At 40.3% G+C, this 24,244-nt stretch overlaps 1 protein-coding gene across 1 annotated transcript; it reads right to left on the reverse strand.

Moving 5' to 3' along the window:
- Positions 1-1,521: 1,521 nt before the first annotated feature.
- On the reverse strand, positions 1,522-14,902 carry itm2cb (integral membrane protein 2Cb). The gene is made up of 6 exons (XM_067253834.1): positions 14,719-14,902; positions 11,186-11,323; positions 10,885-11,073; positions 8,291-8,401; positions 8,039-8,189; positions 1,522-2,804 (listed from the first exon to the last, which is right to left on the reverse strand). The coding sequence occupies exons 1-6, from the start codon at positions 14,809-14,811 to the stop codon at positions 2,707-2,709; spliced, it is 780 nt and encodes a 259-aa protein (XP_067109935.1). The 5' UTR covers positions 14,812-14,902; the 3' UTR covers positions 1,522-2,706.
- Between the last annotated feature and the right edge of the window lie 9,342 nt (positions 14,903-24,244).

The following is a 24,244-nucleotide window of genomic DNA, read 5'->3' on the forward strand; positions in this document are numbered from 1 at the left end:
ATCTTGTACATTTGTATTTTTTGTAATATTTGTATTTTTATATTGTAATTTACGGCAACTTATATTTTATTTTATTGTATATTTAATTCTATTCTAATCCCACTTAGTACTGCTAGTTCATGTACCCTTAGTATAGATAGTCCACATATTTAAATTTTAGGTCCCTATATGTTTATTGTATGCACCTTCCTGCCAAAGCAAATTCCTTGTCTGTGCAAACTTTCATGGCAAATAAATCCCATTCTGATTCTGAATTAAGATAATAATTATGACACTGGATGTCACTTCCACCAGCTCCAGAGGTGATCCTTGAGCTGGTTCACTGCCCCTGTAAAACACTTTGTTTACCTGCGAGTTTAACCAACTTTGACACTATGGTTTTGACAAAATGGGCAAAAACTTGGTGGCAACAACTGGTTTATAGTTAGAAATACAATAATCATCCCAACTTTAGAAATCCAGGTCACCCCCAAATTTAATTGCAAAGTTGAACAGATACGAGGCTTCGACCCACCACCTAGTAAGTACAAACACGTCAATACTACTTAAATACAATACTTGAGTAACTTCCTCAGGAACCTGAACTGAACCTGTGTGATGACTTAAAAGGTAAAAAATGCAGCCCTTGATGTTGCGTTGACAGACAGACAGGAAGTGAACCTGGTGGCTGAGACCGTGGAGCGGAAGTACGTGGCATATAACCAATTGTGACCACCAACTTCATACTAATAGCTAACTAGCTAACCAACATTGTATTTGATAGTAGCTTGCACGAGCATCCTTAGACCTACTTTACTTACGTATTAGTTGTTACAATTGTTGTCATAATTTCCCATCGGAGATTCAAGCAAGCAGACTTTAATTTTGGAAAACCAGACGCTGATTGAGCCAAACCAGGCGTTAATTTTGTGTGGTTTGCTAGACACGTCTCAAAAATTTAGACAAAATTTACGTGTGTAAATTGCAATGTGTCACGTGACACGGTTCAATTCGAGGCGAAAAGGTTTTTTACGCGTGGTTGAGACGGGGCCGTGTCAAGCAAGGCGTAAAAGACGCCGGCTTTGGATGCCAAGTCGGTGTTAATTACGCGTGGTTGACACACAGGGGCGTCTTAATACTTGCCCACTAGGCCTCCCATAGGGGTCTGGGTTGGACCCTTCTCGAACAAGCTGGGTACCCAATCGGAAATGCAATACCACAAAGATCCACCAGGACCTTTGACTCAAGGCAGGGGCTTGGTTTTGGCACATATGGATTTCCGTAATATGCGTGAGACTTGGCAGCTCTGGCCCATAGTGCTAAGCAGCAGTCAGTTGAACAGCTTGTCCTTTGTCACATCACCAGTATCAGTTAAATGCATTGTAGATTAAGTGTGTTAAAAACACAAACCCACCTTCTATTTGTCTTTTTTTATATGGTACTTCATGATCTTAGGTCTAACAGTGCTACCTTCGGGGGTAACTTATAACTGAGATTTGAATCAAAGATTAGAATTTTGAGAAAAAGATTCCAAGGAACATATATTTTACTGTTTATTTATTATGTGGTCAGATATTGAAGGCGGAAGGACTGTACAGCAGGGAGACTCAGAAGAGAAAGTCATGGATAGACATATCATAGATCTCATCCAAAGCCAACAAATGTGTCCAATATCATATTAGATACGGTAGCAGTGGTAGTAGAAGTTGAGATAGCAGATATTGCACAAGTAGTAAAAAAAGAGAGCAGCTTAAAAGAATAGCAATGTAGAAAGTAAATGGAGTTTAAAGTGAGTAACAGCTAAACAAAGGAATGGAAAGAGGAAAACAAAAAAGGAAAGAAACTGAAAGTTTCCTCGGGAGGAACCTATATAGATTTGCCTGTATTTCCAAAAAAAATTATTTACTTTTTTTAAAACCACCCCAAACACTGCACATATAACCCAAATGTTGGTTCTAGTTTTGGCACCCCCAAAACACTGCTACTGAATACACCCAATGCCAGATGAGTGAGAACAAAGGTGAAAGATACTACTAGGACAGATAATCATGAAATAAATAATTCACAAAATGAACTTGAATAAAAATCTGTGCATTGTATAATTTGAAAAAAATTACAGTATATATATATATATATTGCTTCAGAACAATGCAAAGTAAATGGGTTAACATTACAGGCAAAAAATATTTACGCCTAAAATATGAGGTATGTTTCAGCTTTTCTTGACATCCAAAACAAATAAGCCCAGTTCTGTTTAGATGGACCTAGGAAGGAATGTAACTGTATGTGCGCATACAGTGCAAGCAGCATCTTTACACCCACATCTTCACACACACCCACCAACACATACCCTTTGTTACGAGATGAACAACGGAGAAAAACAAGACAAACGTGCAAAATCAATCCATTTTCCACATTCTACCAAAGAGCTTTCATGATTATGCATATGATCTCAAATAAAAGAAATCAACATTTTGTGGACCATGATAAAAAGTACATAAAGCTACTGATGTATTTTACCATACACACTATCAAAATGTATAGTCTATTTTAATTTAAAAAAATGACATCAGGACAATGTACTAGGGACCAAAAAAATAAAGACTAACATTTAACTCTCCTGTAAAACACAATACATGCTCATAAAGTGCAGTCGAGCCTAATAGATGCAAGAGGTCTGATTTCAGAATTGGCTTTGTAATGTGTAGAGTGGCGGATATCTCAGTTCTAGAGATAGATTTGATCACAGATGATGGTCTCCACCACAAAAGTGTTCTCAAAGTGCCGAATGCTGTGGCAATTCCTTGCCTCACGTTTAATGATGCCTGGAAAGAGGGAGGAAAAGGAGAAAGGGAGAGATATATTTTAGTCACAGTTAGAGAAGTGGATTACGTTTGCCAATACAATTGAGAGCTCCCACTCTCTACCTCTCCATAGCATCAATGTAGATACTGCTAGTTACTCCAACACCATATATGCACCTATAGGAAGCATGTTACATCAGCAATGCCTCCATCCGCCAACTCTCAGAAGACGTCACTACTACGCAACACTTCCTCCTCCGCAATGTTTGATTCTACATAGTGTTCTAGGAGTGAGTCACACACTGATTATGCAAGAAGCTCCATGTGGAAACCCACATACTCTGATACACACACACTCTGATACAATAATAATATTTATTTTAAACAAGGAGGCACAAACAAACAAGTCTATTTTGGGTGAATTTGGAGTATGGGGGTCTGATGACGTCATCACCTATAATGTAATGTATGATATTTTTTAAACTGAAGTGGCACAAACAAAACTTTTAAAGGGGTGATAGACTGGGTATTTTGGGTATTTCACACTGTTCCTTAAGGTCTCTGAATAGGGTATGTAACATTGGTTGGGCTGAAAATGGCCCGGGTGCTATTCTATGCCCCCTGATACATCCAGTGAAATTTTACCAGGAAAAAAGGCTGGGTTTTCTCCTTTTATGGTATGCTCATGAATATATAGATGAGCTGCGCGCTGATTGGTTGGTTTACAACAAGTGAAGCTGCTGAGCAAAGCCACAACACGGCCACAGAACTCACTGACACAACGACGGTGGAGACTTGAAATAAAAACGTACAAATAAATCTATTGTGTCTACATAACACTGTTTTCAACAGATTGACTAGATACCATATGAAATGATTACGTTAGTTGTTTCCACTTCTGTGGTCGAAGCAAACAGGATCGACTTAGGTGGGTAACGTTAGCACTAGCTACAGCTTAGCAATCGTGAGTCAACTCAGCTTCAGTTAGCTCTTCTAGCTATCTTGCTGAAAAATAGATCAGGACAAACATGCATCTTGAATTGTAGATTTACATGACAACACAGGTTATTTATTTGAATGAAACACAGTCAGGAACATGAAATAACGTTAGTCCCATTTCACACATTCTACCGATGCTAGATACAGGCAGGATACGTTAGCATTGCTAATAACTGTGAGCGACAACATCATACTACAGCCAAAGAGTATAGAAGCATGTCAATATAAGTTCTTTGCTTGCGGCTGTGATGAACATAAGGTCGGAACAGCACCTCTTTTCAGCAACAGCATCATAGCAAATCCTGATTTAAAATGTCCCCAGTTTTCTAAAGTGTCCTCGGTGAAATGGTCCGAGCAAATTAATACTTTAGCATCGTACTTAATAGGAATATTCCCATAGATAAACATCAGCCATGCCTGTCTAGTGTCTTGTTCTTTGGGAAGATGGTGAAAAGTGTCAGGATTCCCTGTACAGCCTGGAACACTGCATTTACGGCGCTCCATTTTCAATATCTTGAAAACATTAACTTTCTTATTTGTAATTCCTGTGTAAGTAGAGAGCAGCACGCAGCTAGCTAAAAAAGTGTCGGAGATCTACGCGACCTCCGTTTATGTTCCTGGACCAGAAAACCAGAGGGCGAGTAAATGTAAATTTTAGGGCGTGACAAAGTTGATGCTGCAACTTGTGACGTCACAAGTTGCACTGTTTCAAAAGCTAGCGTTTGGACTTTGAGGTTCACTGTATGTTTATTTTACACACCAAACTGTCATTTTTCAACTATGACAAGGTAAAATCGGTTTTGCAATCAATTGCCCCTTTAACAACACAAACATTACTATTTTGGGTGAATTTGGAGCATATTGGAGGGCAGAGCGACATCAAAATAACCTATAAAATATTCTTTAATATCAAAATAATTACAGTAGCACAAACAATTGTTAAAAGGGACAAACCCGTACAAACAATTGAGACTATTTTTGCTACCGATTTGCATTGGGTGGGGGTCCCAACTTCACGCAGGTAGTGCTCTACGGACACAATGAACCTTGAGTTGCCATAGACCAATTATTTGTTTGTAAACATTCGAGATGCACGCGCAATGTGGCTGCAGAAAACCGGGAAAGGATAGCCTTTATAATGGCTAGAGAAGTACACGGATTATACAAATAGTTCGATTTAAAAAGACCAAAAAGGTCGAGGAGGACAGCCTTTAAGAGAAAAAGCGATTCCCCATTGATCTGTCATATCAGAATTTTTTGTTGGGTTACGAAAGTTTTGAAATTTGAGTGAGAATGTCGCCCGGTAGACCGCATAGTCTTAGGCGGGCGGCAGCCATGTCTTCACGTCATGTCACAAAGTTCATAATTTTACAGTTTTACAGTCAATTTTACACCTAAAAAGTCGAGCAGGGCAGCTTTAAAGAGATATGGGAATTCTGCTTTTAGCCAGCTGGTCCGATTATTTTTGTGATTTGTGTAAAACTGGCAATCTGGGTGAGACTGCGTCCCCGTTACAGTTTTGACGTTGTTAGCCTCAGGTCGCTCACTGGCAGTGTACACAATGTTGTATTTCACTCCATTCTACACTATAAACGTCAGGGACGACTGCCTTTAGTAGATACAAGCCTGCTGAAGATAGCCAGCATCTCGGATTTCTTTAACTGAGCCTGTTTCATTCGTCATTTGCCTGAGAAAGTGACCTCCGTTAGTCAGGCTAGTTTTGCCCTATCACTTGGTCAGGCTATTTAAAGGTGTCGGGGTCAAGTGACTTTTGTGCAAGGACAAATGAAACGTAAATGTACTTGTCCAAAGGACAAGTGCCTCCAAAAGTTAATCAAGTTAATCAGGGTTAGTCAAGCCCTGAAATCCAGTGGCCAGAGATGTATGATGACCTGATCGACACTCCAAGTGTATTATACCCGGGATAAGTTTGTCTTTTGCATCCGACATGCGCAGTTGAGCATGCTTGACAGTCGTGTGACGTAGGGTGATAATTGGTCTATTGGCTAGTAAATTTCATATTTTACTCGCCAGACTTTTTACATGGAATGCATGAACAATGCAAATAAAATAAAAAATACCTACTTCATCTGTCAGAATTATTATTGGGTGTGGTTACCTTTGGCAAGAGCACAACCATTGTTCTATCTCATATATATTTATTCTTTATTATCCCACCCCTAAGGATCCCTCAATATTTGGACTACATAGAAAACGCCGGTGTCAAAAGGTTCGTCTTGCGTTGCTTGTTTTTTTATTTACGTTCCGTTGCCTGGTTTAGGAGGTTACAACGTTTTTGTGGCAAACAGTGCCTTGTGTGCACAAAGGGAACTCAGTGCTAGCCTACGTCACAACGTCAGCACACGTTAGCAACGAAACATAGATACGACGTGCATTGATGTGCTAGTAAGACTGTTGCTCAGCAAGTATCGTGCTGTGGTGTAAGAGGACTGATCAACAAGCGCATCATACATTTAAGCAATTTAAGACTTGCATGTACAGTACCTAATGTTACATTAAATAATGTATTTGAACTCAAGCTTGTGTGATGCGTCGCTGTATCGTTGCACGGTTTAGGATTATATTACAGTAAGTAAAATAGTCTGGTTCAGTACATAAATTAAGTGAACATAATTTTTTTACCTGCATATACCTACAGCTGGCAGCTGTGCTCCGTTTTGCTCCTAGATTCAGACATAGCCCCAGTAAATTGTAGAGCTAGCTAACTATTAGACTTCTGCTGTGTGGGAATCGCAAAAGCTAACCAGTCAAAGGGCGTACAAAAATACAGGGTGTTGATATCACAGCCTGGAAACATACCCATCTGCAACCGACGCAAGCACACCCCCTCTCTAGTTAGTTTTGCACAAGCATTAAAGGCAAAATTGGCATAGTGTCTGTAGTGTCAGGTTCTGTCGAGCCTGAGGCCATCGTGCAGGTCAAGGTAAAGTGTAGCGTGCAAGGTTGATCCTTCGTCTGCAAAATGCGTCACTCTCGCGTGTCACATGACCAAAGTAAAATTGCAGCCTTCGCGATTACAAAATCTCGTTTTGTCACATCGCGATATTATCGCACATACAATTCATCGTTCAGCCCTATTCCATAGCGACAACAAATCATATCTAGCGACTAGCAGCAAATCTAGCGACTTTCTGTTACTTTGGCAATCTCCGCTTGTTTATGAGCAGCAGCAAAACAACTAATTGTACTTCTGTTAACTCGCACCCCAACCCCCCTCCACCCAGCGGCAACACTGGACAAAGGGTGCTCTCTCATTCAAGCAACGGTGCATCGTTGCAATCTGCGCTTAATATTTGCCTCAAACTTAATCATAGGCAAGTGAAATCGAACAATTTACTATCTATTGGCTAATTAAAGAATTTTTAATCGTCTAGCATGAAATTTGGTTACATATGCGAGTGTTTTACTCGGATTGTAGAGGAGTTGCAGGTTAGGAAGAGTGGTACGTGGGCAGCTCTGTTACAGAAATGTACTATGCAACACTGGTTGAACACATATACTTGCTTACACACTGTCAGTGCTTCCCATACATTGATTTCTTCGTGGCGGCCCGCCACAATAAAAAATTGACCGGCACAAATGTATTAACTATTTTTTTTTTTTTACTGTTTAACATGGCAACAAAAAAAAGTCTGGCATTGTTCAGAGGGCCGGTCCAAATAAGTGGGCCGTAGTTTGGGGACCCCTGCTCTAAATCAATGCGCGGGACAAACAGCTTTTTCCCTCAGAGAAGATGGCAGGAGAATCAATCCGGATTTTACAAACGGTAAGTAGGCCTATCTATATAATTATCTGCACAAATGTGTAAACTGATAGTCAAGTTAAATACAATCATATTCATAAATACATTCGGCAAATATAACAATATGAGTCTAACGTAATGTTTATATTACGTAAAGCGCGAAACTTTTTTGCGCTCAAATTAATCGCTCAAAGTCTGGCTCCGCCCCTGCCTACCATCACAAATATAACCACATTCTGTGGGAAACACTGCTCTGCTATGTGGCATAAGCTTCCATTAAGACTGAACCATGTCTGTTTGCTCTATGCTTGCTGTCATCTCACAGCAGTCATCTGTTCTCACACCAAACAGCCTACGGATTCTCCATGACTCAACCGATATGGAATACACTATAATCATTGGTATCCATTGATGTAGAGCTGCCAAAACCATGACTTGGCATTACATTGTGTGTAATGCCAAGAGTGGGAGTGTTTTTTGTGTGTGAACTCACGTCTGTGTTGGTTGCGACGTTTGAGGCGGTAGGTCTCCCTGCCATAACACATCCGGTTGATGAAAGGCCCCAGCTGTCTCATGTTCCTCACACGGCCCGTCACCATCATCTCCTCCTGCACGATGTACGTTTGGGGTAGGTATGTCCCCTTCTGCAGGACACATACACAATACAACACTATCCTCTACACATACAAACCACCACATCCCTATTCAGTTCTCAAAACAGGAGTCAAGCACACAAAGAGCTTACCTTAACATTGACCAGAAGCTCCCACAGGTTACGTGGTGGCATTACCAGTGTTGTATTCAGCTCAATGACATAACACTTGTCCAAGGCAATGTCATGGTACGCTGTCAAACCCTGCAATACAAAAGTGACAAGTCAAGCATACTGAAGCCATTCAAAAGATCCTCAATTACAACGTGCAGCTATTATATGGATGACCATATCTTAAAGCATATCCTATAATCTAAGGCCACTCAATTCATCTCCTTGTTTCCATAACTTTGCCCATGTCCCTCCAACTTCCACAAATGGACAATTGAAGGACTGTAGAGGAACTCAACAGAAATTCACTTTGGACATTTGAGATGCAATCTGGGTCTTTAATGAAGACGTATTAGATAGTACCCAATTGCTCTGAAAGTACCAAGTCAATGAAGGGAATAGTTAAGCACAAGTTCAAGATAAAATCAACGTACAGTTAGGTCCATAAGTATTTGGACATTGACACAATTTTCATCATTTTGGCTCTGTATACCACCACAATGGATTTGAAATGAAACAATCAAGATGTGCTTTAAGTGCAGACTTTCAGCTTTAATTTCAGGGTATTTACATCCAAATCAGGTGAACGGTGTAGGAATTACAATACATTTTATATGTGGCCCCCCCCTTTTTAAGGGACCAAAAGTAATTGGACAATTGGCTGCTCAGCTGTTCCATGGCCAGGTGTATGTTATTCTCTCATAAAGGGAGTTTGTTATTTCATTGACAAGGAGCAGATAAAAGGTCTAGAGTTCATTTCAAGTATGGTATTTGTGTTTGGAATCTGTTGCTGTCAACTCTCTATATGAAGTCCAAAGAACTGTCACCATCAGTGAAGCAAGCCATCGTTAGGCTGAAAAATCTAAACAAACCTATCAGAGAGATAGCAAAAAACATTAGGTGTGGCCAAATCAACTGTTTGGTACATTCTTAAAAAGAAAGAACGCACTGGTAAGCTCAGCAACACCAAAAGACCCGGAAGACCACGGAAAACAACTGTGGTGGATGACAGAAGAATTGTTTCCCTGGTGAAGAAAAACCCCTTCACAACAGTTGGCCAGATCAAGAACACTCTCCAGGAGGTAGGTGTGTCTGTGTCAAAGTCAACAATTAAGAGAAGACTTCACCAGAGTAAATACAGAGGGTTCACCACAACATGTAAACCATTAGTGAGTCTCAAAAACAGGAAGACCAGATTAGAGTTTGCCAAAAAACATCTAAAAGAGCCTGTACAGTTCTGGAACAACATCCTATGGACAGATGAGACCAAGATCAACTTGTACCAGAATGATGGGAAGAGAAGAGTATGGAGAAGGGAAGGAACTGCTCATGATCCAAAGCATACCACCTCATCAGTGAAGCATGGTGGAGGTAGTGTTATGGCGTGGGCATGTATGGCTGCCAATGGAACTGGTTCCCTTGTATTTATCGATGATGTGACTGCTGACAAAAGCAGTAGGATGAATTCTGAAGTGTTTCGAGCAATTTTATCTGCTCAGATTCAGCCAAATGCTTCAGAACTCATAGGACGGCGCTTCACAGTGCAGATGGACAATGACCCGAAGCATACTGCGAAAGCAACCAAATACTTTTTTAAGGCAAAGAAGTGGAATGTTCTGCAATGGCCAAGTCAATCACCTGACCTAAATCCAATTGAGCATGCATTTCACTTGCTAAAGACAAAACTGAAGGGAAAATGCCCCAAGAACAAACAGGAACTGAAGACAGTTGCAGTAGAGGCCTGGCAGAGCATCACCAGGGACGAAACCCAGCGTCTGGTGATGTCTATGGGTTCCAGACTTCAGGCTGTCATTGACTGCAAAGGATTTGCAACCAAGTATTAAAAGTGACAATTAGATTTATGATTATGTTAGTTTGTCCAATTATTTTTGGTCCCTTAAAAAGGGGGGCCACATATAAAATGTGTTGTAATTCCTACACCGTTCACCTGATTTGGATGTAAACACCCTGAAATTAAAGCTGAAAGTCTGCACTTAAAGCACATCTTGATTGTTTCATTTCAAATCCATTGTGGTGGTATACAGAGCCAAAATGATGAAAATTGTGTCAATGTCCAAATACTTATGGACCTAACTGTATTTATTACAGATCTATAAGGTGCAGCTGTCTGATACACTCAAGTTGAGCATATCAGAGGACTGCACAAAGAATACAGTAATGAAGGGCAGTTAAATAGTATCACAATATGGGAGGTTTTACTCCCACCAGAAACGTTGGGGGTGATCTTCAACACAGCCTTCGCAAGCACAGACAGAAGACGCTGCATTCATGGTGCTAGATAGCCTTTGTTTAGGCTTTAGATTGGCAACTAAAAAAGACCCTGACGTTCCATGTTCTCATGAGCTAATATAGCAGGGTATAGTTCAAACATTATTTATTATATTCAGAGCATTCCAAACAGTATAAAAGTAAAAGTAATATTGAATCATTGTAAATTGATCAGTGGTTAAAGACAGACCTCTTCACATGGATTCTTTGGCACTGTCAGTGTTGTGAGCACCTACTCTGGAGGAATGGCCAGGGTTGACCAACAGGGTGACATGTCATTCTCTTACCCGGTGAAAATCATGAATGATATCGGCGGGGTCGCTCCCTCCAAAGTGGGGTACAGGCACACTGATCTGCTCATAGTTGTCATCGAGGTATATGCCAACGTTCTCTTCCAACTCCTGGCGCCCGCGCAGAGGAGCATAAACAGAGTCTTCATACAGAACCCTGCAATGGAACAGGCTGTCCTCTGGGATCTGGATTGAGAACGAAGATACCAAAACTTTGGTTAGTTTCACATTCTGGACTAGGCTATAAATCAGTGCAGCCAACCATTATCAAAATAATATGTTTGACATCTATATCTACCTGAGGTATGAAGTAGTAACGGTAAACGTAGATGGACACCAACACCAGGCCGGACATGAAGACCACCAGGCCAAAGGTGAGGCAGCACAGGCCATTTAGGGGAGACTTCCTGGGCCTAAGAGGAAGCACCAGCTCCCCCTAGGGTCAAGAAAGAAAACTAAGTTAGTCCTAAGAAAATAGAAGCTAGCTCAGTGTTGGGGTATGGGTTGATGGGATACCTCATTGACTACCATCAAAATCAAAGGAAAACGTTAATAATTGTATAGTATTGGAGTTTGCTGTCCCTTTAGTTCCTTCCTACAATCAGGACTCTGTTCGGTTTGAAAAAGTCACAGTTTAAATACCCCTTAATTTTCTGCTATACCGTTGCTGCGGTATGAGCTGTTTTTTGGGGGGGTTCGTCAAAGACGGAAAGTGCAGGAATCCCTCAGGCTTTACACAGTTGAGAAAGTAACCCTCCGGGTTGGTGCAAGCAAGCAGTCAGTATACAGAATAGCCGAAGGAGGTGCACTCCTGGAACTTTACCTTGCAGTATGGGAATTTTTTGTGGACCGAAAACATTCAGAAGGCCACAGATGAAGGAAATACAACTACCCATCTACGGGAGCACCACCAGTCACTATTCGCAAAATTCAAGATAACGGTGTCTTGAAATTTACATTTGCAACAAGTTGAGAGTAAGCGCGTTTAGCAGTAGTGAAATACACTTTGAACAGTAGGCTACTATTGGCATGCTACTGACTGAAGCAGATAACACGGCTAATTAACAAGCTAGCGTCAGCTAGTTTCAGGTTACGTTACACCAGAGCCATAGACAAATATTTTCTGGGGAGGAGCAGGTTAGCCTACTACAGGTCTCTCAAATGTCATGCATTTGCTTTGAGACTCACACATTTCAACCATTTCTCACCCTGAGAACCGCAGATTTCTGCGGAGTTGATAGTTGTCTCAAGTTATGCAGAGTTAAAAAACAGAAAATAAGAAACACGGTATGCTAATCTCACGACAATTTAGTACAAAAATTAGTGCATATATTTAGCTGGTTTCACGTATATACATTTATTTTCTTCCACCGTCTGTGTGTGTATAAGTTAAATTAAAACAATAATTATGTATTGTTCTTTTTAGTAAAAAAAATAAATACGAATTTAACTATTTAACTTGACATGTTTACTGTTAAAACAATTGTATATTGCTTAAAAATTAAATATATTGTGTTCAACAAAAATATGTTAGAGCTGTAATCGCAATACCCTTATAGCGTGAAACCGTGGTATTTTTTCTCAAGCTTATCATACCATAGAAATCTGATACCGGCCCATTCCTAGTTCTAACGGAGGTTTCTTTTTGACCCTGGGAATCACCTTGACTTCGACTGCCGATGGTAGTTGAATGATGGAGAGAGGGCTTTTAGATGTGAAGTTCCATTTCAAAAAGTTGCCAGATGGCTTGGTGACAAAACCAAGGCTGTGTGTACTGATTGTCAGGCTGAGTTTAGTTATCACCTGAGTACTTCCAGCCTAATATATCACATGCAAGTAAAGCACACAGCTAGCAGCAGCAGCGTTAGCAGTAACAGCGGTAGCAGCAGCAGCGTTCGCTCCGGTAATATACGGCAGACAACACACTCGACAATGTTGAGTGAATAAAACTCCCTCACAATTTCCTTGTTATCCTCCAGTTATTTGAAGTTTTAAGTAGGCTACAACCTTTTAATGTTATTTCACAAAAAAATATTTTATTTGGGTAAAATTTGAACAATTAAATTGAATACATTTGCGATTAATCGCAATTCAATAGTTTAATCGCTTGACAGCCCTAGTAAAAATACACAATATTTTACTAGTGCAAAATTACAGTACATGTTAAGCCACCGGTCACTAAACCTTAGCGTTAGTCGGCTGGGCTAGCGAGCTAGCAGTGGCACAGAACAGTCACATAATGTGACAAGACTGAATTTAAAAGTATGAAAAACACACCAGGAACACCATCGGCAACGCTGCACCATGCATTATTATTTTAATGTAATCTTTAAATTCAGGCTTGTCACATTACGTAACTTTGTTCTGAACAGGACTGGGTGTGCAGCCTTACATACAATAAGTTTCTCCATCTTGAAATCGTAAAACCTAGAAATGTTTACCATGACCAGCGGTTGCTACGTTACAAGAAACAAGAAAACCAATCCGATTGGCCAACGCTTGCGTTTAACGCTCCTCATTTATATAAAGTTGAGAAATTTCAACTTGCAACGCCCCGCTCGCCTTCCCACAATGCTCTAGGCGAGCGTCAACACCCAGTTTAATTGAAAATTAATTGGAAGCTGACGCCCCGCGCTGCCCGCTCCGCTGTAGTGGACACGCCCCACTAGTCGCCAGTATGGACATCTCTAGGACATAATTGGGCTGAGATGATGCACCTTACCAGACATGATCCCCAGTCTCTCAGTCAATCTACTAATGAGGCAACACGCACATGCTGTACACACATTTGACACTGATGCCATGGACAACCGAAGGAAAATAAGCAGATTGTATTGGTAGTATGACGCTGTAGCAGGGACGCTAATGTTGGAGTTATATTCATGGAGCCTCACTTCCACACTCTATATTCATTCAGAACACCCAACATTGGAGGTAAATCAGAACAATTGCGGGGGTCCGGAATCCTAAATTAGAAATTGTATTACTAGTTCTACAAACACACCGTCTACTCTGATGCAGAAAAATGCCTTTCTACAACTGCTCCCTCTCACCCACCACCTATCAAGAGTAGCTAAATTCTTGTTTTACAGTATACTATCTGGGTACCAGACCTATGTTTTTTTGTTGTAGGCTTTTCAAATATCAACACAACACATTTCAACAGAAAGACAACCTTAAAGTCAAAGCCCAGAGAGGAGGATGGTGAAAACATCGCAGAACTAATATTCATTTATATGACAAATGGAAATTAGCCTTATTTAGGCCTATATTATAATCAAATGTGATCAATATTTATATATTGCACGGTGCGATAAACGCATAGCAAATTGCTCCCATTTAGAGTGTACCCTCTAATGACACTGTCCCTTACGACACTCAACATAAGTAATTGTCCAAACAACGTTTTGTAAGGCAGTTGAATGTATTTAAAGAGGCATCCTGTATAGGGAACGAGATCAGCCTACCCAGATCATTTTAGCATCTGCTGTGTCCCCAAAATATGGCGTCAAACTCCTCGAGGAGCATATTTAGTTACATACTCGAATGCAGGATTTTTGACTGTATTAGAGATTGTTACTTTCTTCCTACTTTCTTCTTACTTTCTGTAACAACGATTAGATGCACCATTTTATGTGGAATGTTGTCGAAAGACACTATTGTTTAAGCTAATTTGCATTAAATAAACTGCGTATATATAATGCATCTGAAGGTGGAAGACAACTATTTTGTATAACCTTTGTCCTTAGCAAGCCCGCCAGGTTTTAACAACAACAGTGTCAACTGTCTAGATTAGAACAATGAAAGAAATGCAATGTAGCGTAAACTCACGTGTGCATGAGGCATAAGAATATCGGTTTTATCGCCATCGTTCTCCTTATCGGGTTTCTGCGACGAGACTGGCTGAAAAGTAATCTTCACCATGTCTGTATTTTATAGCACACTGATTTTACCATGCAAATAATGGAGATTATATAGTTTTAATCCTACTGCGCCCCCGCTGAATAGTACCGTCTCTCTGACCTCATCGAAGCGTACGCAGTGACGGGCAATACCGTGTAGGAGTGAAAATAAATAATTTCGCATGTCAAAATAAAAGTCGTCTCCACAGAACACATCACAGTTTGAATTAGTGGTCTACGGAAGTCTTTTATTGTGAATATTACCACCAAATATGGTGTTCCGTGTTTTATTATTAGACTCAGGATCAGTTTTAATTTTGAGTCTTTGTACTGGCCCTAAATCATCCGGAAGCTCCGACGAATTACAGAAAAACACCTTGTGATGATAGTGTGTAACTTATTTTGCCATTAAGCAACCGTCACAATTCCCACAGGAAATTATGGAATTATCATGGTTGATGAAAAATGAATTAATCAACCCATTGTGCCCTTATCGTAACAGTCGATAGCACTGATTACATTTGGGAAAACAGTTTTTGCTGCGAATTACCCTTAATGTTGGCCTGGCCAACCGCAGGCGGATCATGTCATCCCACACCTCGGCATCACACGATTGAGGGTTGATTGGGGGGGGGGGGGGTGCATTTGATATCTTATCCCCTGGCCTCAATACGTCCACTGCAAACATATTCTCATATATGCTAGTGCATCTAAATCTGCCAAGATTACACATTTTTGTGGCAGATACTATTTTATAAAAAAAATCCTACATTAAAATAATGCATCATGAAAGTTTAAATGGTCATTTATTATTGCACTAACATTTAATCATCACTCAAACAATTACACTGAACAGTAAATTAGTAAGGGACAAAAAAGTTTAAAAAACAAAACCTGTCCGCCTGGTCTACAATCTACCCAGACGCTCCCATGTTACCCCGCTCCTCATCTCTCTCCACTGGCCCGTATCAGATTCAAGACCCTGGTATTGACCTTCCGAGCAGTGAACGGGACTGCACCCGTCTACATCAAGTCTCTCCTGCAGCCTTACACCCCCACCCGCCACCTACGGTCTTCTTCAAACAACCGCCTGGTGGTCCCACCGCTCAAGACCGCCCGGTCCCAACACAAGCTCTTCTCCTGTCTGGCCCCCCAGTGGTGGAATCAACTCCCCACCTCCATCAGAGACACTGACTGTCTCTCCACCTTCAAGAAAAGGCTCAAGACGCACTTGTTCCGGGAGTACAACGGTACTAAAGAACGGTTCGCTTGACCCGATGTTAGTTTCCTCAAGGATCACAATGACTCTTGCTTAGAGACTTGTTGCTCTTGTGGTTAGTGGTAACTGATTAAAATTTTGTTCTCGCTGTGATATATTGTTTTATTACTGTTGCTTGCTTTTTTCCACAGGTACACTTGCACTTATAGCTGTTCATGTTGTTTAATTGTAACTTGTTTAACTACATGCTCTTATGGTTCTTCCCTTTGGCACTTACTTTGGTTGTTCACAATGTGTGCTTCATGTTTTGGCTACTCGCGATGTTTTTTGGCTATCTTGTTGTTATGATCAGTGACCTATGCACTTTGTAAAGCTCTCTCTTGGAAGTCGCTTTGGATAAAAGCGTCTGCTAAATGAATAAATGTAAATAAATGTAAATATAGCTGCAAGCAGTGATGCGGGTTCCTCCGCAAAATGGCAAAATATTATAAAAATGTACATTGTAGAAGATCAAGGGGTTGGACAACAAGAGAGCAAAACTACTTCATGTCTGGCCAACAACAATAGGCTGAATGGGGATTTGAACTCAGGAGCATAAGGTTGCAAGTCAGCCTCTCTATCCTCTATGCTACACACCAACATTTGGGGGGTCAGGTGGCTGAGTGGTGAGGGAATCGGGCTAGTAATCCGAAGGTTGCCAGTTCGATTCCCGGTCATGCAAACTGACGTTGTGTCCTTGGGCAAGGCACTTCACCCTACTTGCCTCGGGGGAATGTCCCTGTACTTACTATAAGTCGCTCTGGATAAGAGCGTCTGCTAAATGACTAAATGTAATTTGAGATTTTATAAATAGATTATAGATATTGCGCATGGTGTTTCAGAATGATGTCACCCTGTTTAACTAAACAGATATTAAGACAGGCTCAAAGGCTGAGGCTGGATTCAAACCTGTGACCATGCACTTTGCAGGACATCATCTCAGCCCATTGAGCTATTCTCAGTGCTGAGAGTCGGTGTGTTACTGTATACAAAAGTAAGTCGTTTCTCCTGTGGCAGATTGTTCGATTTGGCCTACAGTTTAAACAGCTGTAATTCAATAATATTTTGACTTATCAAGGTGAAATTTGCGTATGGTATTTCAGAATGATGTCATCCTGTTTAACTAAACAGATATTCAAAATTATGACAGGCCCAAAGACTGTAGGTAGATCTGAACCTTTGACCTTCCCCTAGCCCATTGAGCTATTCTCAGTGTTGGAGGAAAAGAGGTCAGTAACTGTATAAAAAAGGAAGCCATTTCTCCTGTAGCACGCATTGTTAGGTTCGTCCAAAGTTTAAACAGCTGTAATTCAGTGATCTTTTGACATATCAAGGTGAAATTGCGCATGGTACTGCAGAATGATGTAATCTTGAAGCTAATAAGGTTTGAAAAACCATCAGTCAAAATTATATTTGATTTATTGACACAAAGATATTGATGTGGACATTTACATAAATACACCCCTTTCAGCCATTTTGTATTGCATGTCTTATTCCATTTCACCCTATATAAAGATATGTATTCTACACATCTGTAACTAATTTCGATTGGATCTATGGTTCATGAGGAGAATGGTTTTGAAGGTTGGACCAAATTTGGACAGTAGAGCTAAATCTATCATGGCAGACCTTATGGGTCCTTGAGGCTTTTATGTTCCCCATGAGAAATAAAACATGCATACCAATTTTCAGGCATTTTGGAGAAATGGGGCGCAGGGGAAATCACGTAGATTTTGGGCGTGGCTTATAGCGTAACCTGTGGGCCACTAGCCATCTGGGAGTATTGACTGACCTGTTGCATCATTGGGCCAAATTTGAAAAAATCAGGTTGAGGACTTGAGATATTGAGCAAAACCTAGCAGTCAAGTGAAGGTGAATGAGGTAAACAATTAATTTATTTTTCCTCTTCTTCCTCCTCTTTCCCAAATGTGATCAGTGCTATCTACTGTTACGATAAGGGCACTTATTGATCACATGTCCCTGATTGTATCTGACATAGTTTTGTAACTCGTATAAGAAAAATAAGTGACTTTGTGGTTAATTGTAGTGGATGGTAAGCACAGAATAACCACCAGCTACTCATAAGATTGTAAAAAATCTTCCTTTACATCCCAGATTTGTACAAATATGCAATAGCGGATATATACTAGCCCTTACAAAAAAGAAGTATACTTCAAGTTTAATTTGTAAGTATACTTATACTTAAAGTATAAAAATTATACTATTATCATGGTACTTACAGTATAGTAGCAGTGTTCTTATTTATATACTATTTTTGTACTAAGTAAACTGAATTGGCCCACTTTTTAGGTCATTTAGTAGACTTTCAAGTACACTTATAGTGTATTTGAGGTTTACTTTTGAATACTGCAAAGTAGCCTGTGTAGAACACTTTCAGTTCATGAAGTATACTTCCTAAAGTACCTCAAAGTATACTTTTTAATACTTTCAAGTGCACTTTCAATTAATGTAAGTACTTCAAGAAGTAAATACATGTCCATTAACTATGATTTACTAATATATTTAAATGAGCCACGCTATCTTCATTTTTTCACTGCATTTCAAGCATAATGCAACCCTTCTGCCTGCTTCTTTCTCAAGTAGCTTTTTCGTTTTTTTCAATTAATACTCCAATTGATAATTATTAGTATAAGAGTATATGGCTTCAAAATGTTTTGGCAGTAATTAAGGTTACAAAAAAATATTCAATATGCAATCCATAATAAATTTTCCTAGACATGAATAATTAGAATATACAAGTTGGATCTAAAAAATGTTACCTGTAATGTACTTTAAAAGTATTTTGACTGTTTTTTCTGTATAATAATACATTTACATTTAGTCATTTAGCAGACGCTCTTATCCAGAGCGACTTACAGTAAGTACAGGGACATTCCCCCGAGGCAAGTAGGGTGAAGTGCCTTGCCCAAGGACACAACGTCATTCGGCACGGCCGGGAATCGAACCAGTGACCTTCTGATTACTAGCCCGATTCTCTACCCGCTCAGCAACCTGACACCTGAATAATAGAAAACGTACATCCTACTCCAGAAGAAATGTATACCATTTTCTGTTTCTAAGCATACTTCTTAAAAGTATATCAAAAAAGGCTCAAGATGCACTTGTTCCAGGAGTACAACGGCACTTAGGAATGCTTGGCTGGACCTGATGTTAGTTTCCTCCAGGATCACAATGACTTGTATTGAGACTTGTTGCTCTTGTTGGTTAGTTGTAACGGTTTCAAATTCTTGCTAGCAATGTTTGGGGCTATCTCGTTGTTATGATCAGTGACCTAAGCTCTTTTGTAAAGCTCTCTCTTGGAAGTCGCTTTGGATATAAGCGTCTGCTAAATGCATAAATGTAAATGTAAAAGTGAACTATTTTCAAAGCATACTTAAAAACCTCTTAAGACTACTGTTAAATGTGCCTAAAAATGCCTAAACAGCATACCCAAAGTAAATTGGAAGCTGTTCTTGAACCATTTGGAGTACATGCATGTAAATTATCTCTTTTAAAAGCTGACACTCTGAAGTTATTTCCCCTGTTGTCAGGACCCCTGTCAGTCCTACTAGTGTTAAGTAATAGAAGCTTGAACACAAGGAAAGTGAAAATTAATATTTCCGCCTAGATTTTGTTTTGAAAACAGAGGCCTGAAGAGGCCTAGAGGTGGTAAGTATTAGCTGGAAGACTAAATTGGACCACAGGTTGAAGCCTTACCCAATTCAAATCAAAAGTCAAACATAATACCACAATATATTCATATTTGACACGTTTTTATAAGAGTACAGCCAGGCATTTTCTAAAAGGGCCTTTTGGAGACTCCAAAATGACCCTTTGTAACCAAGGTCAAATACTTAGGATAAAAGGGTATTATTTTTCATAATTGATATCTCTAATGAAAGGTGGTACTTAGAACTATCATATATAATAGCTAAATCCCTAACTAGTATTACTGAAACACAAAAACTGAAGCATGAACACATTGGAGTGCTTTATCTGATTCCCAGGATTGGCGCACAAAGAACACTGTGCAACCATATTGTGCAATCAACTTTTATTTTGAAGGCTCCACAGACACATACAAATGAGGTATTAGCATTTTCAGCTAGCTGTCAGCTACAAGGCTAACAAGCTAATTTCAGAGGGGGGGGGGGGGGGCAGGACGCACAGACCTAGTTGGCTTTAGAGGGCTGGCAACGGGGCATGGAAGCTCCTATTACGATACGATGCGGTGAACTTTATTGTCCCGCTCAGGGAAATTTGTCTTGGTCTCTGTGGTGCGTCATAAATGCCTTGACAGTCACAATAACAACAAACAATAAAACAATACATCCTCAGCCAAACATTGTCAACAGTTACATAACAGTATTGCACATATCCCATAACATAACACATACATACACCTCATAATAATACATGCTAAAAGATCACCGTAATAAAGGCACTATAAAAATTATTACATAGATTTCATCCTCAAGCAGCATTGAGAAATTTTATGGAAGTTGGAACAAATGAGTTCTTAAAACTATCCTATTGGGTAAAACAAGGTGTCAATCGAAAGGGGAGGGTTCAACGGACATTTTGATGCCTTCACATCGTAAATACTCTGTTGCTAACCGGAGAAAAGAACACTTTTATGTGAACAAGTTGTTTCTTCCGTCGGCTAACTTTACATTTAGTCATTTAGCAGACGCTCTTATCCAGAGCGACTTACAGTAAGTACAGGGACATTCCCCCGAGGCAAGTAGGGTGAAGTGCCTTGCCCAAGGACACAACGTCAGTTGGCATCACCGGGAATCGAACTGGCAACCTTCGGATTACTAGTCCGACCTCCTCACCGCTCAGCCACCTGACTCCCATAATGAAACAAAGGATAATGGCTATTCATGAACGTAAAACATTGTACTTGGACGAATTACTTTACATGGTTAGATCAGTGTTTCCCACAGATCCAACCTCAATGTGTGGGGGCCGACCGGGTGCCGACCGGGGGAGGGGGGGGGGGGGGGGTGCGGGCGGAGGAATCATTCGTTCAATATTAATTACCACAGAACTTTATTGGCGTTAATTTAAAATAAGGCCTCGTAAAGTCATATAAAAAAAACACATCACTAGATAGAACTATATTATTCACACTATATAAAACTTCCCTAAACTGTAGTACAGTACACATGTCACACCCTATACTACTTCTTGTTACATGAGCAAAGTCTGCAACTTTTGTTAGAGCAACGTATTTTGCGGGGCTTGCTAAAAAAAGTTTCTAATGCCCTATTATACGGGAAGGCTTCAGGAGATGGTCGATTGGTCACATAGATGGTCCAGTGCCCCTGTGTTTGGTGCCTTTGGATGTTGCCAAAGTCCTGTCTGCTGGAAACAGAAGAATATAAATTATTTCCCTTGTCCTGGAACCTGCTTTCTTACCTGCCTGTTTCCACATCTGTTTGTACACCTTACCTGTTGTTTCAGCTGTCTCTCTCACAGCAGCATGGATGCTGTCATCCTCTCCTACTCTTTCTTCAAGGCCTAAAGAAACTATTTCTTTCTCTCCCTGACCCTGTCTTTCTGCCTGAGCAGCACTGGTTGAAGCCTGAAAATATTGTAAACAAATTAAGAACAAAACTAATTACTATACTGGTCGGACTGTTCAGCGCTGTTTCAGACTGATACTTCCGGTTCTGGCTGGTCCTCATCCTCAATACGTGCCTTTTTCAGAAAGTACTTTTCTATACTCATCTGGATTGAAGCAGCAAACATTGTGTTAAAGTAAAAACATAACATAATATTATTTATAATACGTTTATTGGATTCACAGCTGCTACATATAACCTAGCATAATGTTTTTACCTCGACAACCCAACTGCATTTTACCGAAAACTTGCGACTAGATAACTTTCAGGGAATCGCTTATTTGCTAAGGATCGGGTCGGGACTCCAACATTAATACACTGACAACATTGTATTGAAATATAATATTTTTTATAGCACTTTTTATTGTGTAAAGAGATACCAACCTTTCGTAAACTTTCGCCAGCCGTCTTCTCTGCACCAATTAGGCCGAATAGGATGTCGTTTTCATGACACGCGAGACAGACGTGGTGTGCACGGAGGGGAGGGGCTGTGTGTGCAGAGGAAATGCAACTGAACGAGTACGCTGCGTGTTCGTAATAGCGTTAAAAAAACGAAACTCAATGTGTGGCGGCCGGTGTTTAACCTGTGGCGCACCGCCACGAAATTGTCTATGTGTGGGAAACACTGTAGATACTTTGAACCCTTGGGACTGTAAGCAGATCAAGTTTTGATGCCATGATTTGCACACCTGGACCTATTTGAAACATTTAGGGTGAGTAAAACATTTTTCTTTGGCATTGTTGAAGGAATGTTCACAGGAAAAATACGTTGACTTTGCTTGCTATTGCGACTTGATCTTGAATTGGTTTATTTCAATGGAAGCACAAGAATCGTAGCTTTCCAATGATGTATAACATGTGTAGCGTCTAAAAAATATATTTGTTAAGAATTTAGTGCGTCGTAACTGAGGGAGGGGGGGCAGCATTTTAGTAACGCAGGCGATGAGCATAAACCTGTTTTTAGACCAGGCACGCCCGTGGGCCCGAAACACTGCCCCCCCCCCTCCCCCAGTTACTACGCGCTAAATGTTAATAAAAATATTTTTTTGACTACTACACATGTTATACATCATTGGAAAGCTACGATTCTTGTGCTTGTAGATATGTAAAAAATTTCAAGATCGATCGAGTCACAACTACAAGTTTAGTCAACGTCTTTGTCCAGTCACCACTTTGGTGTTGTTTACAAAGCCAAACGTCTCTACTTACCCTCAAAGGTTCCGTGTCGTCCAGGGGGGTGTTCCATCAACGTCGATTAAGGAAAAGCTAGATTTATCTCGCCAAGTCTCACTCTCCGCGAGAGTTCCGTTCCATTAAGGTGGCTTATTTTAGTTCTAGCTACGTAACCAAGGTAACTTATACTTCGGAACTAGCCTGATCCGTGTCAGGCTAAAAGTCAAGCTAAACTAAAATGTGTTGCAAATAATTTCAAACAGGCGGAAACAGAATCTCAAAAGACAGTTCCGTCGAGTAAATTCCTGCGCGCAAACCACTTTAGTCCGTGTTCGGAAACGTAAATTCAGACTTTTTGAAGTGCAGACATTAATGATTTAGCTACATGTTTACTTAATCTCCAAAAAATATATTAATTTAAATAAACAAGTTAAGAAATAATGTCACTTTTGTTTTCAAAAGCCATTGGTTAATTGACATAAAATAAGGACTTAGAAACTAAGCAGAGCGTCTAGACAAGTTACAATCAATTATGGCGTATCCGTTCTTTGACAACCTTGTGGTGGATGAAGGTGCTCAGATTATACAAAGAGCGTTTATCCCACCAGCCCCAAGGGTCTTCAGAGACAGAAGTAATGGTTCCCTGACCAGTATCTGTGGAAGAAGTATAGGTTCAGCAGGCCTGAAGGATTCTAAATCTTTTGTGTCTATTCCAATAAGTAATGATGGTATTCTATGACACAATTCTGTGTTCTAGAAAGAGTGGTCTGGAGTCGCAGAGGTCCGATAATATCAGCTTTAATGCAGCAGTTGGAAATCAACAAGTACAGAGCTCTGGGGTTGTCTACGTTTCCCTACCCGCAACAGAGTTTGGGCTGGTTCACGAAGTCCAACTGGCTATCTTTCCCTGCCCCAGCATATATTATACAGTGCAATTAAAACAGAAAGATGAAAAAGGGTTGAGCTTGTTCTCTCGTGCATCAGGGAGTTGTTCTTGCCTCCGCGTCCCACCTGCTCGGGTGCCATCTCCACCCAGATCCAAGGTTGTTTCTGAAACTGAAAAGATAGAGACACAAAGAACAGCCTGCTTCCCACACTCAGTGTGAGACCCAATGTTTAAGCCTGAGCACACTTCTAAGTTCATAACTTTAATAAGCACAATGCATAACTTTAATAAGCACAATATATTCTTTAAGACATGCCTCCTTCATAAATCCTGTTGTTATATTCACTCGTGCACAGTGCCCGTGATGCATTCAGTGATTAAAATGCCACACATATTAATAACTGGGATCATAGTTAGTGTCGTGCCTGATATGCAGCTGGTGATTACAGTTCTAGAATATGTGTTGTAATGTATTATACATTCTTTAGGCCCAGCATAGTTTATCTAG

Source organism: Osmerus mordax, chromosome 16, assembly GCF_038355195.1.
Source record: "Osmerus mordax isolate fOsmMor3 chromosome 16, fOsmMor3.pri, whole genome shotgun sequence".
In the NCBI taxonomy this organism is placed as follows: Eukaryota; Metazoa; Chordata; class Actinopteri; order Osmeriformes; family Osmeridae; genus Osmerus; species Osmerus mordax.

Excerpts from the sequence above, each read along its gene's own strand:
- itm2cb (XM_067253834.1), bottom strand. The coding sequence starts at position 14,811 with ATGGTGAAGATTACTTTTCAGCCAGTCTCGTCGCAGAAACCCGATAAG. Across the intron at positions 11,324-14,718 it reads TTCTTATGCCTCATGCACAC|GGGGAGCTGGTGCTTCCTCT; the intron begins GTGAGTTTACGC and ends TCTTGACCCTAG. Across the intron at positions 8,402-10,884 it reads TCATTCATGATTTTCACCGG|GGTTTGACAGCGTACCATGA; the intron begins GTAAGAGAATGA and ends TTTGTATTGCAG.